The sequence below is a fragment of the Eurytemora carolleeae genome, unplaced genomic scaffold, assembly GCF_000591075.1.
Source record: "Eurytemora carolleeae unplaced genomic scaffold, Eaff_2.0 scaffold1778, whole genome shotgun sequence".
Taxonomy (NCBI): Eukaryota; Metazoa; Arthropoda; class Copepoda; order Calanoida; family Temoridae; genus Eurytemora; species Eurytemora carolleeae.
In genome coordinates this window covers 1-17,845 of record NW_019397668.1, presented here as the reverse complement: position 1 = coordinate 17,845, position 17,845 = coordinate 1, and the positions used below count along the sequence as shown (strand labels likewise).

The 17,845-nt window shown below is 30.2% G+C and overlaps 3 protein-coding genes across 4 annotated transcripts; 2 read left to right on the top strand and 1 right to left on the bottom strand.

Annotated features, from left to right (window-relative positions):
* Nucleotides 1-1,342: 1,342 nt before the first annotated feature.
* On the top strand, nucleotides 1,343-7,402 carry LOC111715422 (uncharacterized). Its single transcript, XM_023490737.1, has 12 exons — nucleotides 1,343-1,462; nucleotides 1,677-1,756; nucleotides 1,850-1,871; nucleotides 2,125-2,169; nucleotides 3,683-3,745; nucleotides 4,159-4,265; nucleotides 4,572-4,650; nucleotides 5,010-5,042; nucleotides 5,107-5,190; nucleotides 5,683-5,751; nucleotides 6,507-6,622; nucleotides 7,265-7,402. The coding sequence occupies exons 1-12, from the start codon at nucleotides 1,387-1,389 to the stop codon at nucleotides 7,376-7,378; spliced, it is 888 nt and encodes a 295-aa protein (XP_023346505.1). The 5' UTR covers nucleotides 1,343-1,386; the 3' UTR covers nucleotides 7,379-7,402.
* A 171-nt stretch (nucleotides 7,403-7,573) lies between these two features.
* LOC111715423 (uncharacterized) lies at nucleotides 7,574-13,070 on the top strand. 2 transcript variants are annotated; one of them, XM_023490738.1, is made up of 9 exons: nucleotides 7,574-7,657; nucleotides 8,201-8,333; nucleotides 8,943-9,068; nucleotides 9,989-10,068; nucleotides 11,073-11,132; nucleotides 11,561-11,568; nucleotides 11,817-11,908; nucleotides 12,646-12,712; nucleotides 12,775-13,070. In XM_023490738.1, the coding sequence occupies exons 1-9, from the start codon at nucleotides 7,605-7,607 to the stop codon at nucleotides 12,837-12,839; spliced, it is 684 nt and encodes a 227-aa protein (XP_023346506.1). In that variant the 5' UTR covers nucleotides 7,574-7,604; the 3' UTR covers nucleotides 12,840-13,070. The 2 variants fall into 2 exon arrangements, with proteins under 2 accessions (XP_023346506.1, XP_023346508.1); XM_023490740.1 differs by lacking the exon at nucleotides 8,943-9,068.
* A 436-nt stretch (nucleotides 13,071-13,506) lies between these two features.
* On the bottom strand, nucleotides 13,507-17,736 carry LOC111715421 (uncharacterized; the record flags this gene model as incomplete). The annotated part of the gene is given in 5 exon segments (XM_023490736.1): nucleotides 13,507-13,636; nucleotides 14,238-14,330; nucleotides 15,175-15,251; nucleotides 15,918-15,983; nucleotides 17,714-17,736. Coding segments are annotated over 5 exon segments (326 nt in total), but the record flags the coding sequence as incomplete, so codon positions are not given.
* Between the last annotated feature and the right edge of the window lie 109 nt (nucleotides 17,737-17,845).

Below are 17,845 nucleotides of genomic sequence, written 5' to 3'. Positions count from 1 at the left end.
TTTTATGCTGAAAAATGTTAACCATAATTTATGCTGACAAATGTTTCTTTTTATGTTTTATGCTGACAAATGTTTCACATAATTTATGCTGACAAATGTTTATTTCATATATGATTTATGCTGACAAATGTTTATCATAATTTATGCTGACAAATGTTTACATAATTTATGCTGACAAATGTTTACTTTCATGTTTTATGCTGACAAATGTTTATTTCATATTTTATGCTGACAAATTTTTATCATAATTTCAGCTGACAAATGATTACTTTCATGTTTTATGCTGACAAACGTTTAGTTCATGTTTTATGCTGACAAATGTTTATCATAATTTCAACTGACAAATGTTTACTTTCATGTTTTATGCTGACAAATGTTTATTTCATATTTTATGCTGACAAATGTTTATCATAATTTCAGCTGACAAATGTTTACTTTCATGTTTTATGCTGACAAATGTTTAGTTCATGTTTTATGCTGACAAATGTTTACTTTTATAACTTTTTGATTATTTTGCAAAGAAAGAAACAAGATTGCGGGGAATCATTAGCCTTTTCTCGATTAGGCTATTTTTGTCTAAACTATAATTATGATTTTTCACTTAGAGTTGAGAAAAGGAAGTGTAATGTCTCAAGTCAAACTTTTCAAGTCCTAAAAAATATTTAGACCTCTATCTTTAATGGTTAGGGTGGAAGGGAGGATTTTCTAAAAGTTCAAAAAGTACGCCGGAAAAATTTTCAAAAATAGTTATTTTTACTTTTACCCACCGTTCCACTATGCATCAAAAACACCCCTCCAACCCCATACCCCAATCCTAATAGGGTTAATATAAGGAAACAGATAGTGTAAATTCCCAACAGTCGTCTCTAAAGACTCATGCTTTGTTAGTAACCCTGTATTGTCTAAAGTGAAGAATTTCTAATGTCAACCGTTTTTAAGTTATCTAGAAAAAAACCACGGGAGGGTGGGTACACCCATTTACATTGTATATCATGTCAGTCAAACTGAAGTATATTGCACGTAAGATTAATATCTTCTATTATTAATCATTACTCCTTTAATTGAAGAGCTAATGAGAAGTACAGAAATGTTCCAAATGTTCATTGTTTAGCCGAATAATTTTGCTATTCTAATACTTGTAAAATCGATACCAGAGAAACTACAAGATCACAAAGCTTAAGAGTTGTAATTGGCAAAATACTATTCGATTTTTGCATGAGAGCTTGAACACTGAACAATTTTGTTTGTAGTGAGTTCAAAAGAACGTCGGCCTGCTGACATAATTGATTGATATTTGACTGATATATTATTAGACATGTTAATTTGTATAAAAAAATACAGGTCTAAATTGAAAAAAAAAAATCTGATTTGAGATTATTTTTAAGAATGAATGATGTTGACTTCGATTTCCTCGATATTCCGCTTCCAGAACTTTGTAATTTGCCTCCGGAGCCAATTCTAGGTAGAATCCCGTGTTTACAGTGTATAGATCTGTAAAATTTAAATTTTGGTTTTTACAGTGTTAACCTGTAAAATTAACATTTTTATTGGAATTTCAAATGTGTACTTTTTTATTAGGAATATACAATTTAAACATTACTCAACATTAATTGAATAGAAGTAAGGAAGTTATAAAAGCGTTTTTAGAAATTAGAAAATTTAATATTTTTTTTTAGTTGAACGTGTTCGATCTGAAATAGAAGTAGATTCTAAAACAGGAAGATTTGCCTGGCCAGCCTTCGCTTGGATTTGGCAGGCACACTTTTTTGTATTGATGAACCTTTTAATTTATTTTATTTCTTTACATTAAAAGTTTTTTTAAAGATTAAAAACAAAAAAGTTGGTTTAGGATTTTCTCCCGGTGCATTTAGGTCTAACTAAATCTTTAAAATTTGTTTTTAAGCATTTTAAAACTCTAAAAAAAAAATGTATTATGAATTAAAATCTTGACTAAATCATTAGTTTTTTGAAAATTAAATATTTGTAAACTGATGGTATAGACTTTTTATACTGACAGACTATACTAGATCAAATAGTCAAAATTAATATAAAAGTTTGAGGCTGATTCATAGTTTTTAATTTCTCAAAAACAATAAAATTGATTATGTTTGTGTTTGTGTATAGTTGGTAGGTTTAGTATACAGCTATCTCATATTCCATCACTTCTAGGGAAGGGCATCGTATTCACACATTTAAGTTTTTTTACATGCTTTAATTGTTCTCTGAAAGAATCCAACCTGGAAAGGTCAACAATCTGATTTTCTATAAGTTTCCTTTTATCAAGTGTTTTTTAAAACGATTGGTTTTTTTACCAACCTTTTAACAAATCTCTGGTCAGAGTAAAACTTTGCATAAGATAATAAAAAAGAAAACTTATCGTGCATACAATTTTGTTATAGGTTTAACATCTCATATTTTTGTTGATAATTTAAAAACTCCAATAACCTTGAATGTTTAAAAACTCCAATAACCTTGAATGTTTAAAAACTCTAATAACCTTGAATATTTAAAAACTCCATTAACTTTGAATATCTAAAAATTTCAATAACCTTGAATATTTAAAAACTCTAATAACTTTGAATATCTAAAAACTCCAATAACCTTGAATATTTAAAAACTCCATTAACCTTGAATATTTAAAAACTCCAATAACCTTGAATGTTTAAAAAACTCCAATAACCTTGAATTCTTAAAAACTCCAACAACCTTGAATGTTTAAAAACTCCAATAACCATGAATTCTTAAAACTACAACATCCTTGAATATTTGAAAACTCCAATAACCTTGAATATTTAAAAACTCCAATAACCTTGAATGTTAAAAAACTCCAATAACCTTGAATATTTAAAAACTCCAATAACCTTTAATGTTTAAAAACTCCAATAACCTTGAATGTATTTCAGTAACCTTGAATATTTAAAAACTCCAATAACCTTGAATGTTTAAAAAACTCCAATAACCTTGAATGTTTAAAAACTCCAATAACCTTGAATGTTTGAAAACTCCAATAACCTTGAATGTGTAAAAACTCCAAGAACCTTGAATATCTAAAAACTCCAATAACCTTGAATATTTATAAACTTCATAAACCTTGAATGTTTAAAAACTCCAATAATCTTAAATATTTTAAAACTCAATTAACCTTGAATATTTAAAAACTCCAATAACCTAGAATATTTAAAAACTCAATTAACCTTGAATGCTTAAAAACTCCAATAACCTTGAATATTTAAAAACTCCAATAACCTTTAATATTTAAAAACTCCAATAACCTTTAATGTTTAAAAAACTCCAATAACCTTGAATGTTTAAAAACTCCAATAACCTTGAATTCTTAAAAACTTCAACAACCTTGAATGTTTAAAAACTCCAATAACCTTGAATTCTTAAAAACTCCAATAACCTTGAATATTTTAAAACTCCAATAACCTTGAATGTTTAAAAACTCCAATAACCTTGAATGTTTAAAAAACTCCAATATTTTTGAATATTTAAAAACTCCAATAACCTTGAATGTTTAAAACTCCAATAACCTTGAATGTTTAAAAAACTCCAATAACTTTGAATATTTAAAAACTCCAATAACCTTCAATGTTTTAAAAACTTCAATAACCTTGAATGTTTGAAAACTTCAATAACCTTGAATGTTCGAAAACGGATGCTCATGATTAATCACTGCTAGAATTTATACCAGAGGTTGCTCAAGCACTGACAGATGGAGCTTATTGGTTTAACTTCGTATTCGGTAATATTTAAAAACAAGTCATAACAATTTTACATATTAAAGGAATATATTTTCTAATCCCTATATCTTTGTAACAAATCCCTAGTTTAAAATACCTAAGGTCTACGACATCGGGTTGTAAAGATAAAAGAATTATAAAATTTGAATTTGTGGCAGACACTCATTCCTTCATATTATATGTTTTTGTATTTCTTAAATACTTCTGTAATCTCAGTACATTTTGCTTCCCAAATTAGTTCTTTATGCAAAGATATAGTTAAGATTTAAAGTTATAGAAAAGATTTTCTAAAACCAAAACCATAGTAACTGGTAACTTTTCAATAATAATTAAACCTGTTAAATTTTGCATTACTTTTGGAAAGTATTTATCGAAACAAAACTTTATTATTCTAAATGTTTTATTTACTTCTCAGATTGGTGGTTTGTAAGTCCTTTACATGAGTATGAAGATGTTGTCCCATTAATAGAAGAATCAAACTTACCCTGGCCATGCACAAAATGTACCAGACGATTTCAACAGGTAAAAACTTGTTTACAAAAAAAAGTTAAAAATTTAAAAAATTTTAATTTTAAGAATCAAAATTTAATATTGTCACGAGTTTTGTTTTGGTTTATCAATACAATGAAGACGGCGGAGTTTTTTTTTCAAATTAAAAATAAACATTGAAAAAACTTCATGTTTATGTGTATCCATTTTTTCGAAAGCTTTAGAGTCGTCTTCATTGTATTGATATATGCGACGACGACTGTACATTCATTTTAGTATTTTAATGTAGTATTCCTGTAAATGATCTGTAATTTGATAAAAAAAAAAAACAATGTTTAGGAATGGCAGGTTTCCCGCCATTATATTGACACTCACGTGCTTCCTGCTAAACCAGAAACAGCTGTGAAACCGATACAAGGCTTGACAAATATCAAAGTTTAGAAGAAAAATTTACTTCAGAACTTAAAAACTGTGGATATATTGACGTTTGTTGATCCTTTAACCTTAGATGGATTTTTGTAATTTCATTGTTCCAATTCTTACATCACTAAAATATAGAAAATTCTTTGCGAAATTTTGTCATTAAATGAAAAGGAAGACGACAAAAAACTTTACTTTTCACAGTTCTATGGTTCTCACAGTTCAGAAGAAAAATAAGCTTAAAGTAAAGCTTTAGTTTAGAAAATCTTATTGTTTTATACTATCAAAGTGAAAGTAGCGGTGACATTATTCGAAATATGAATTAAAACTAAAAAATATGATGTTGTCGATTTCCAGAAATACCGAATAGTTTACCAGACATTGAAAAAGGTAAATTTAAAACAAAATAAAGATTTGAAAGAAGAAAAATTAACTGAAAATTTCTGATTTTCAGAAGAAGAAAAAGAAGAAGTGTTTGTCACTATATTCGACCAATTGGAAGATCCAATAGAGTGGAGGTGGGAGGATTTTCTTCCAGGTAACAGACAAACTGTTATGTAAGGTTGCATCAATGTAACATAGATCCAAACTGTTATGAAAGGTTGCATCAATGTAACATACATCCAAACTGTTATGAAAGGTTGCATCAATGTAACATACATCCAAACTGTTATGTAAGGTTGCATCAATGTAACATAGATCCAAACTGTTATGAAAGGTTGCATCAATGTAACATAGATCCAAACTGTTATGAAAGGTTGCATCAATGTAACATAGATTCAAACTGTTATGAAAGGTTGCATCAATGTAACATAGATTCAAACTGTTATGAAAGGTTGCATCAATGTAACATACATCCAATCTGTTATGAAAGGTTGCATCAATGTTCAAGACTGGGTCGACTTTGAAGTGTTGTAACGCCTTAATCTTTGTTTAATCATTATACCTCACTAATTCGTTGATACTTTTTTGTTTAAATTTTTTATTTTTCAAAAATAATTTTTTTTTAAACTTTTTATTCCTTTTTTAGATTGGGATGAAGACTTTTTACCAACTCCCCACCAAGAGGATTTTCAAACTTTAGATATTTTTGATCCATGTAAGTTAAAAAAAGTTTATATGAACAAAAACATGGATGTGAGACTGTTAGTTTTACTTTATCTTTTGGATTAAAAAATATATCAAACAAATTGGATACAAAAGACTTCACACAGAGGAAGAAATGCAAAGTGATAAAACTCCATTTTTGGTTCTTTACCTTCAGTATAGGAATACCAATGTTAGACATTTAATGCAACTGTTCTAGGCAAATACAAATTATTATTTTATTTCATACTAGCTGATCGGGCCCGGCGTTGCCCGTGGTAAAAAAAGTATTATATAGATTTGTTTAAATATACGTGATAACATTTTTTTTAATTTTTAATTTTTAGGTTTTAGGTTTGAGGTTATACTTCTGTAAGGTTTTCAGAATTTTTCTTTCTTTTTATTGAAAAGCTTTCGGCTTTACATGGAAAAGCCAATAATGGACATTGGACTCCCGGTGCAAAAGAGTTAAAAGTAACTGATCATGACATTTATTTTATTACTATTTACTTCATTACCAAAGGCATTGAGTTTTTTTTCAAAACACTTATTTTATAGTGCATATATCTTTGCAACCAGATGTTTTAAATCGTACATTTTTCAAGCTATAAATTCTGTTGGATCAAAAAATCTAAGTTTGAAATATAAAAGTTTTCACCATCATGCTGAAAAGATATAGCGAGGATAACATTTTAGTTTGTGGCAAACACTCAATTCCTTCGTGAGAACAAAAATTCAAGTTTGGTTTTCTGAAGATATTTTTTTCAGATCCTGAACCTGTTCCTGTGCCTAAACCTAAACCTATCCCTCCTCCTGCAGAAATTAAAGAGATTACAACTAGGTGTATTCTCAAGATTTGTGCACCAGTTCTTAAACAAACAAAGGAAATGCAAATTTTGTTTACTTAACATTTTTTCTTCATACTACTTTCAATGGAACTGAGTTTTTGCCAAACATTCTAATTTTCTCATCCCTTGTAACCCAATGTTGGAGAACTTTTATATTCAAATTATGAACTCTGTTAGATCAAATTTAATTTAAGTGTAAAATATCAAAGCGTTAACCCTTCAGAGTCCGAATTTAACGAATTTGAGCCACGTCTCAAATCTACCCAACCGGTTTCAGTTGAGTGCCGGCTTAAATCTTGAAACATTGAATACATTTTTAAGCGGAACCAACTATATTTGAGCCTCGTCTCAAATTAAAGCCGCGGCTCAAATTCTTTAAATTCGGCCTCTGGTTGCAAAAGTATATATTATATAAATCAGAAAATTAGAGTTTGTGAAAAAGATTTACAATTACTTTGCAAATTCAAAAGCTTACAGCATTAGACTGCAAATATATTGGGATTAAAAAAAATAAAAGTTTGTTTTATTCTTTTGTTTATTAATTCTAACTCTCTAAACAATTTATGATTGTAATCAAAACTATTATTATTCAAATTTTGTTTAGAAAATATGTTTGATGATCTATAAATACGAAGGCAAAAAGATTTAAAATAAAACAAGGATGCATCATGTTTGCAGTATTTTTGCATGACTTGCGATAAAACAATTTGCAACTCCTGTTTTACTGCGAAATGTTCTAAACACAACGTTAACTGGATGGGACAAGGAAAATTTGCATGTGCACTTTGCTAAAATTTGCACAGATTTTGACAAGAATTTTTGACGATTAAAATCTGATTAAAGATAAACTCGTCTAGCGGAATTTACAGAAAGAACTTAAAAATGAACGCAATAAAAGACAAAGTGAAACTTTTGCTGCCAGTGCAGTGATTAAAAAGTGATTAAAAACATCGTGATTATATGAATAAGTGATTTTAAGTGATTTCCGGAACGTGACTGTTTTCTCAAAACCTCGGAAATGGGAAAGGGAACGAAAAATCATAAGAAGAGAAGGTCAAAACTTGTAAAAAGGTAAAAGAAAACATATAGAAAGAGAAAAAGAAAAACTTGTAGAAAGGTAAAAGAAAACATATAGAAAGAGAAAAAGAAAAACTTGTAGAAAGGTAAAAGAAAAACATTGTTGGATACAAACAATGATCTAGGGGAGTAAAAAAAACATGAAAATGCTATTCTTAGTCTATATTTTCTTTTAAAAATATTTTTGTTGCCAAATGTTTTTTTTAGAAACCTGCCATTTTTGTTTACATTAAATATCCGTATAAAGTATGAAAAAAATCACAATTGATTACTGAGACTGTTGAAATAATTTCAAGCTACCCCCATTTTTAAGATGCACAACGGTACCCTTTAAAGATTCCTCTGCGCAAAACTGCCGAAGCGACTTGTGAAGGTTTCTACACAAAGAAGGAAATTGATTTTTAGAAAATAAAATAAACATTTTCCTCTTTGTTTGTTAGATTATGGAGTGAATCGATGTAAATCGGCAAATCCTATATTTTGAAGGTCATTTGAAATCCAGTCTACAATCCCTTTAATCAAAACTTTTCATTCTAGTGATTATCATCAGTCTGCAGCAGACCCTGATAAATCTCAATCTGAAATAGTTCATTGTGTTTGTGGGACTGGGTGTGTAGATTGTTATGGGAAAATTAACTGTGGATGTCCAGACTGTGTAACTCCGGTTAAGGTAAGTTGGATTTTAAAAAGTGTAATTAAAAAACGAAAATTTTGTTTTTATTTCGCACCAACATATTTTGAATGGATGTATATATTTACAAACATGCATCAGAACATGTTAATATTTCTAGAAAAATAATTTTTTCAGCGTACTTTTCGCGATTTTCTAAACCCTCTCTAGAATTCTAACCATTGAAGTTATAGGTCTAAATTTTAATGAGCTTACCTTAAAGAATTGGACATCAAACATGGTCATAATTTAACTATTAGGGAATGCATACATGGCATCCCAAAAGCCTTTTGTTATTAGATCCAAACATTCTTATATTTATATATACAATACATCCAGAAATATATAGTTCCTTGCAATACATGTTATAACGTGCATGATACAGGGTTACCCACAAGGAGTGAGACTTCAGAGACAACTCTACAGAATTTATTCAGATTTTCTTACATTCATTTTTACACTCATACGGTCCACGCATATTAATATATACTTTCTTATTTCAACATTATGAAAGACAAGTGTTGTCAATTTCAAATTTAACTTTCAAAACGTCAAATCTAAGGTATCATTAAAGTGTGTAACCCTGTATGTTTATATTTGTCTGATTAGGTTTGTATAAAGCTCCCAACCCTGAAATGGGCAAATGTTCTGACTATTGAAGATCTAGCTGAGTATATAGAAGACTTGTTTATCAACAGGGGGACATATATACAAGTCCCCATTCTTATATGTCAGGTAATATGAAGGTAAAGAGACTGTTTTTCAACAGGGGGACATATAAACAAGTCGCCATTCTTATATGCCAGGTAATATAAAGGTAAAGTGGCTGTTTATCAACCGGGGGGCATAAATACAAGTCTCCATTCTTATATGTCAGGTAATATAAAGGTAAAGGGACTGTTTATCAACAGGGGGACATATATACAAGTCCCCATTCTTATATGCCAGGTAATATTAAAATAAAGGGACTGTTTATCAACAGAGGGACATATATACAAGTCCCCATTCTTACATGTCAGGTAATATAAAGGTAAAGGGACTGTTTATCAACAGGGGGACATACATACAAGTCCCCATTCTTATATGCCAGGTAATATAAAGATAAAGGGACAGTCGGCGTAATTTTATGTATAGCATGAAATATATATTGAAATAAAGATTAGACATTTTACTTTCAAAGTTTGGTTGCAATGTCTAAAAAAAGGTCGGAAAAAGTTCATGACTAATTATCCTTCCCAGAAGACTTAATATATCTTTGCTATCGTCATATCTTTAAAATTTCAAGTTTTTATTGTTTTTTTTTTTACTTTTTATTTGCATCACGATGTTTCTCAGCAAAAGTTTATTTGCATCACGAGGTTTCTCTGCAAAAGTTTATTTGCATCACGAGGTTTCTCAGTGCTGAAAATTTCCGACAAAGAAATTCAGTATTTGCAACAAACTCAAATTTTCTAATCCCTTTATCTTTGCAACCTGGCGTTTTAAACCTTAGATATTTCATAATTAGATTATTTGATCTAACAAAATTTATAGTTTGAAATATCTAAAGTTTATGACATTGGATTGCAAAGATATAGGGAAGGATGGAAACGATTTAATTCTTTTGTTATTAATTTCCTGAGTTAAGAATATTAAAAAGATACTTGTCCTCCTAGGACACTTCTGACAGAGCTATTGTGGATGTTGTACAGACAAAAATAGATGATTTATTACGCCCTGCTGTTCTAATAAGAAGGTGAACATAATTAAATATTATAAATATTTGTTAAATCAATATTTTTTAATTGGTAATTTCAGGTGTCCTTTCAATTAAAAAAAGAGGGCACGCTTAATTCACAACTGTACCCCTTAAGTTGAACCTACCACTCCTGTATGCCGAGTCCATTAGCGCCTGATCCAATCAGGGTTCAGTCATGTGTTTGTTGTCTATTCTGAACCAATAGAAATTGTATGGCGGTAACATCTATCTTTCTATCTATCTCATTATTCAATCAGAGTTATGAATCCTTCAATGGGCGATATCAGTAAATGAAAATATTTACTTCTTCTGAAAAAAAATTTAACATCTACTTACAGTTTTGAAGATTTTAATTTGTAAAGAAAACACAACTAATAACTAAAACCGGGGGCCAAAATTAATGAATAGCATGAAGTGGTTGAATTACGAAGACTAAGTTAAACAACTTCTGTTTGCCTGGTAGAACTCAAGACAAGTGGTTGAATTACGTAGACTAAGTTAAACAACTTCTGTTTGCCTGGTAGAACTCAAGACAAGTGGTTGAATTACGTAGACTAAGTTAAACAACTTCTTTTGCCTGGTAGGGCTCCAGAGAAGTGATTAAATTTAGTTTAAATATTTTAACTACAAACCAAGATGTGCACGCTCTCACAAAAATGTATCAGTATTTTGCCAACTACTCCTTTCAAACTAAAGCTAGAAACAAGCACGTTGTGTTTTTAAAATGTATATGTTTAAGACTACAAAAAAGTATAGATGAATTGGTGAGGTAAAACCAAAGGCCAAGGCGTTTGCTTCACTTTAAATTCGAGGTTGTCTAAAAAGTTTCAGAGTTGTTTCAGTGTTCATTTTTGGTCCTTGGGGTAATTGATGCGGTCAAATTTGTGACATTTTCTTGTAAACCCCGTCGAAAGATTATTCAAAAGTTTTAAGCTGTCGGCTGCAGGATATATTTTTAATATGAAATAATAATCATAAAAAATTCAATATTTTTTTTACAGAAATCCTCGCCCTATTTCAATTGTAGAACCTGTAGTGAATGCAAGAAGAAACAGATTAAGGTATACAAATTCAAATATCTGTTCATTCTGGGGTCGGCATTAATAAATAACAAGAAGAGGTTGAACTATCTAGGATCAGATAAACTACCTGTCTATTTTGCCCAAGGGTACAATAGTTCTACTATACATCTATAGTTCGACCACTTCTTCCTATTCATGAGTTTATTCTTTTGTATGATTCATATAGTTATAAAAGTAACAATTTGTAATAATTTAAAATATTTTGGTAAAAAATAAAGTAATATCAAGTTGAAAAAATACTTTTTTTTAGTAATTTCCAAAAGGAACTTTGAACGTTATTTCAACAATTTCAAATTTGTTTTGGTTCGATTGACACTTCTTTTCAGTGATTTCCGTTTATTTAAGTTTGCCAATAGTGTGTCACTTCTATTTCAGTTTTCCCGTATTGTCTGACTTCGATATTTCAGTTTGCCCGTATTGTCTTACTTCGATATTTCAGTTTGCCCGTATTGTCTGACTTCGATATTTTAGTTTGCCCGTATTGTCTGACTTCTATTTCAGTTTACCCGTATTGTCTGACTTCTATTTCAGTTTGCCCGTATTGTCTGACTTCTATTTCAGTTTGCCCGTATTGTCTGACTTCTATTTCAGTTTGCCCGTATTGTCTGACTTCTATTTCAGTTTGCCCATATTGTCTGACTTCTATTTCAGTTGCCCGTATTNTATTGTCTGACTTCTATTTACCAAAAACTAAAGAAATCACTTCGCCTTCCAAACCCCCGTTTACTGCTAGAAACTGTAAACCAATAAAACAGGTGAGACAGTGAGACCCATAAAACCAAGATTGTATTAAGGCTACATACTACAATATATGGAAAATGTCGTCTTCATAGCAATGAAAATTCCAAATCTGCATATGACGTAACTGATTATTGGCGGAAGCTGATGTGACAACTTTGTTGGAGAGAGAGGGGGGGGGGAAAGATTATCTCAGTTTGTCGGCTGAATTTAACCTTGCATAAGCACAGTAGTTTCAAATGTCCAGTTTTAGCGTCTGATCCAATCAGGGTCCATTCACGTGCTTGGTGAGCACTCAAGACCAATAGAATTGCAAAGGCGGCAAGATCTATCTATCTATCTGTCTATTCAAATCTTATAATGCAATTAGAGATCCATGATGTAAATAAGCGGCAAAAACTATATGGAATTCTTTACTTTGTTAACAGACCCATTTCAATTAATAAGTTGATTTTTAAACTATTTGCTCAATATCAACATTAAATACTCATTAGATTGCTAAAATGTCGTCTTCCTATTTCACAGTTTAATGGGTCCCGCTGTATAATTTTTAAATTTAAAATCGTCATTCATGCATTTTATCTTATACTTAAAATCATTTCAAATCAATAATGATTTGTACGGTCCTTATAAATTATTTTTTACCTTTATTAAAATCAATAATGAAGTACGGTCCTTATAAATTATTTTTTACCTTTATTAATAAATTTTATAACATTATATTTACTTTAATTATTTTATACGTTTCTTGCAGACAAAATTTTACTGTAAGCAGTGCAAAACTGATATTTGCAACGCATGCTTTACAAGTTTTTGCGCAGGTAAAACAAATACTTAAAAAGTTGTTTTTATATTTAATTGAAAAATGTAGTTTTTTATCCAGGACACAACGTTCAGTGGATTGGACAAGCAACATTTCTCTGCCAAGCCCGTCTTCATACTTTTTAATCATTCCGCATTCCATAATTGTTCTTCGATTACGTCTTTGATATTTTAGTTTTTAGTTTTTTTATATTATTATAGTTTAAGAAAACATAAGATTTAAGTTTAGATAGCGACCAAATTTGTGGCGATCCCGCGGCATTATCCCAAAAAAAATAAAGCTGAACTCCATGAGTTTTACTTGATCTGCCGCCATTTTTCTTTTCCGTTTCCCGCCATTTCTGTTGAAATATATAATTCAAAATGGTGGTTAAAATAGAAAAATATAGAAGCAATTTAAATAGAATATGAACTTTTACAGATCCAAATTTGCCAGACATTGTCAATAATTTATGCTTTGTCCGATCAAAAATTATAAGTTTTTTTTCAAGTATTTTAAATCATCATTGCAAAGTGTGAACTTGGTATAGAAATTCGTACCCCGCAGCAACTTTGACACATGGTACATTTTCTTCTAAGGAAGTTAAAAGATGGAAAAGTTGAGATTTGGCAATGTTGGCAGAGTTCGATCTAGCAGTTTTTTTTTTCATGAAGACAATAAATGTAGAAATTCAAAAGTTTTAGAAATGATGCAAAATAGTATACGCAATTTCTAAATCTTTTTTATCTAGTCAAACCAATTTCAATTAATAATAACCTTCTATTTTACTAATATTTTTTATCATTTCTTTATATTTGTAAATATTGTATGCGCATGTGTTTAATAAATAGAAATTGGCTTATTTGACAATTGATTTTAATAATTATTAGGATTTGAATTTCTGTGGAACTCGAAATATTTTCTCTCCAGGGTCCAGGAAAGCCTAGAATAATACAGTACAATGAGGACCAGAAAACTGTGGAATAGAAAGACGACATAAAAGAAATAATTATGTCTATTTGATGTTACAAAGCAAATAGTTTTAACAGTAGCTTAAAAATCAACATAAATAGTGAAAAAGACCTGTTTGCTCTGCATAATAGTTACATCTCATTCTCATGAGCATTGGACTATTTAAAATCATATATTGAGTCTTGAAGTCGTCTTCCTATTTCAGAGTTTTCTGATTCTCACTGTTTACCCCATAGTGTAACTTTAAAAGATATTTAATATTCGTTCATAAAAGATAAGTTAGAAAAAGTCAAAAAATTTAAGGGTTCTTCTACAGGGTAGCCATAAACACGGAAATTGAGGACTTTTCGAGATCGTCTTCAAATGATTTTGATTTTGCATACGGGTGTACTTATTAAAACAAATTTCTGTAAAAAAGTCGTGTTTTTTATATTGCAGATAGACATCAGAAACATCATCTTGCAGTTTTTAAATTATTTTGAAAAAAGTGGATAGAAAGATAGTTCGGGTTAACATAAAAAGGAGCACTTTGGAACCAAAACTGTTTAGACATTGTATTTGTAACACTGTACCTGTTAGCCATATTTGTACCCATACCCACAACTCTGTATCCATTGTACCCAAGTACATTTAGTACATTCACTGTTTCGTCATAGGTTTCATATCTAAACATCAAGTACAATTGAAAACAAAGACTTTTTTGGATTATTTTAAAATATCATTTTCTTTTGTTTTAAGGAACTTTAGAATGTAGAGCATAGGTTTAGTTTAAAGCAACCTTCCATGTATAAAGTGCTTGTCATAACAATACCATTTAAACCTGTCTCCGACCAAGAATGAATGATATACCCATATTTTCGGTTTCTGCATAAAAATCCTTGCGAATTTACTTAGCAGTTATCTACGATATGTTCCTTATCATTACTCAAATATAGGTTTAGAGGCTACCGTACTCATGGTTCTTTAAATGCTGGTTTATTTAGTCCCCTATTTAAAAACTACAAAGGGTTTTAATTAAATTTTATTTAACAGGGTGTTCCACGAAACATGACAATAAAGAGAAAGTGTTCAAATATCGTTTTGTATCTTAGAAGTAAATTGCGGAATTCATTTTTCAACCTACTTTTACAAATTTGAAACATTAACCACAACATTTCCCCTACTCCATGGTTTTCAAAATGTAGTCTGCTTTCATTGTGTTTTCAATATAACAGGAAATTTAAAGAATTTTGTTCAGAATCCAATTTATCAAGTAAAATCAGAATTGTCAAATTTTGAACGTAATTCTTTATATCTCCGGTAATTTTTGGAAGAACAAAAAAGGTAGAGACTACATTTTGGAAATGTAAGTAAAGCAAATTCTCGAATTAATGAACACAAAATACCTCTTGTATTTTGTGTTCACTAATTCGAGAATTTGCTTAACTTACATTATTTAAAACAAAAGTCAAAGACGATATTCAAGTCGTTCCTCAAGTGTCATGTTTCGTGGGACATCCTGTATTTTACCTGGTGGAGTCTACCATTCTAAGATCTTGTATATGCGCCTGTATATCTAATGGTAGATCTCCATTGATAACTGTTCCCTAGAAAATGTGCTTGATTAGTCCTTGTAAAGCTGTAATCACTAATTATGAGTTTTTCTGGAAAGAAACTGGTTATTGGAGATGGGCATTCAAGGGGGAAATATTTTTCACAATTTTGAGAGGAATCAATTTCAAGTAGCAAATATAAATGTATTTTTTTAAATATGTCAATATGAGCCATATTTAACGGAAAAGAACGTTTTACAAAATATAATGAAGAAAAAACAAGTTGGAGCTGAAAAAAATAGGCAAAACAGCTGATTTTTCGATTTCCTTAATTTTTTTCACTTTAATGCTTTAGATCGCATGTTTTAGGATGATTTTACAAACCATTTTGTTGTAATTTAATCCATTAGCACCACCGATCTGTTTCCTTCCTTGATAGCCATGACGAAGAATATGTTTATCATTAAAATATTTTTTGAAAATCTTCTGTCATTTTTATCCCAGAGCGACTTCAAATAGGTCACACATAACTATTTCATTAAAGGCTTGAACAATTTGGCAAAGTTTAATGAAAGAAGGCTCTAGTTTACACCATTCGAAGAAATTATGGACAAACAACTTGGATCTTTTAGAGATACTTTTTTGAAAACAAGCGGAAAAAAGACAAAAATTAACGATTTAAAATTGTTTGAACGATTAATAAAATAACGATATTTGTACCTGGTTTTGTCCCTCTTCTACCAGAACATAACTATGGCAGGGTACATCACCATGGTTTCCGTGCAACTGTAAAGTAAACTTTAAGGAAGTGTTTGCCATGAATGAAAGAGGAGAATACAGACATGGTTGTAATGCAAGGAAAGTTATTTCAAAAGTTTACGCATCTTTTCTACTGCAGTGTACTGTCTCTGGGCGCTAATGTAAACACAAGACAGATGTCCAAGCCTGACATGGGATCCATCTTTCACATTAAAAAAATCAATGAAATATTCAGGTCATAGGAAACTATTGTGTGAATTGTCAAAATTATCAAAATTTAATGCGTTTAACCTCTTCGGATACTAAACGAACACTGATGCATCTATTCTTGTTTACAAATTCCGCCCAGAGAGAACTGGTTTCAATATGTACGCAGAGAATACGCAACTGCAATTAACTTTCCTTGCATTACAACCTTGAGTACAGATAGGACAAAGGAAGTAATTATAGGACAAGAGGTTACTGACTTTAAGGGACTAATATTGTAATTGTAAGCAACCTACAATAAAACAGGGGCAAGATACTTTTTAAATATTTGTATAATTGATAAAATGATATCGTTGTTATTTTCTACTTAGAAAAAGAGCTGAATTCTGATTCTTATATTGCTTCACCAGAAACGGTTAAGTCACTTTTCAAGAGAAAATAATTAGTTTTAAAAAAGAAGAATAACTAATTCATTCTTGATTTGACAAAGCTGTTTAGGGTACCGTTTAGGGTACCGTTTAGGATACCGTTTAGGATACCGTTTAGGATACCGTTTAGGGTACCGTTTAGGTTACCGTTTAGGTTACCGTTTAGGGTACCGTTTAGGTTACCGTTTAGGGTACTGTTTAGGGTACCGTTTAGAGTACCGTTTAGGGTACCGTTGTCCTTCGGATATCCCACTCTATAATTAGATGGACACTTAAAATTACGTACCTTTAAATTTATAACTATTATTCCTATTATTTTTCTATCTGAATATACTGTCTGTGTTGAGTGTAGACATTAAAACATATTTTTTTAATGTACAAGAAATAATAATGCTATAATGTTCTCTTAAATTGAAAATTGTCTTTTATTAAAAAGCTGAAAAGACAAAGAGCACCCACTTAAGCACAATCTTTTTTTAGAATTTTTAGAATTTCCGAAATTAGTAATTTTAGATGTTAAAGGTTAAACTGGTTTGGTGTATTGCTAAAATTGTGTTCAGTATTAAAGCCGCGTGGAACGAAGAATATACAGAAATTGTAACTTAGTTCCAATATATTTATTGGGACTCTCTGTATATAAAATACTAGGCTTTTAGGGCGCTTCGCGCCCATCTTCTATTTAAATTGTGAACATGGTCTTTTTGTTTACATTTTAAAACAAAGAAGAAAAAAATTTTGCGGATTTAAAAAAAAATTCGGGGATTTTCAAGAATTTAAATTTTTTTACAAAATTAAAAACCTTTAAAACACATTTTTTAAATTTTTATCATTCATAAATCTTCCCTGTGGTCACGTGATTTCCCACAAAAATTTTTGGTCCGATCGGTTCAGCCGTTTTGACGTTTAATGGATTCAAACAAACAAACAAAGAAACACCAAGACACCCAAACAGACAGACAAGCCAAATTTATATATAGATATACAGAAATTGCAACTTAATTCCAATATATTTATTGGGACTCTCTGTATATAAATTAATATATATAGAAATTGTAACTTAATTCCAATATATTTATTGGCTCTCTCTGTATATAAAATATAATTAGGAATTAAATGAGCTACCTGTGGATCTGTATAAAAACGTCCTTTTCGAGCCTAAACATGGAAAAAAATTGAATTTGATTTGTTATCAATTGTTGTTGTTAATTTACATCAATGTTCTGCCAACCAAATATTTTCATACAGTTATAACCA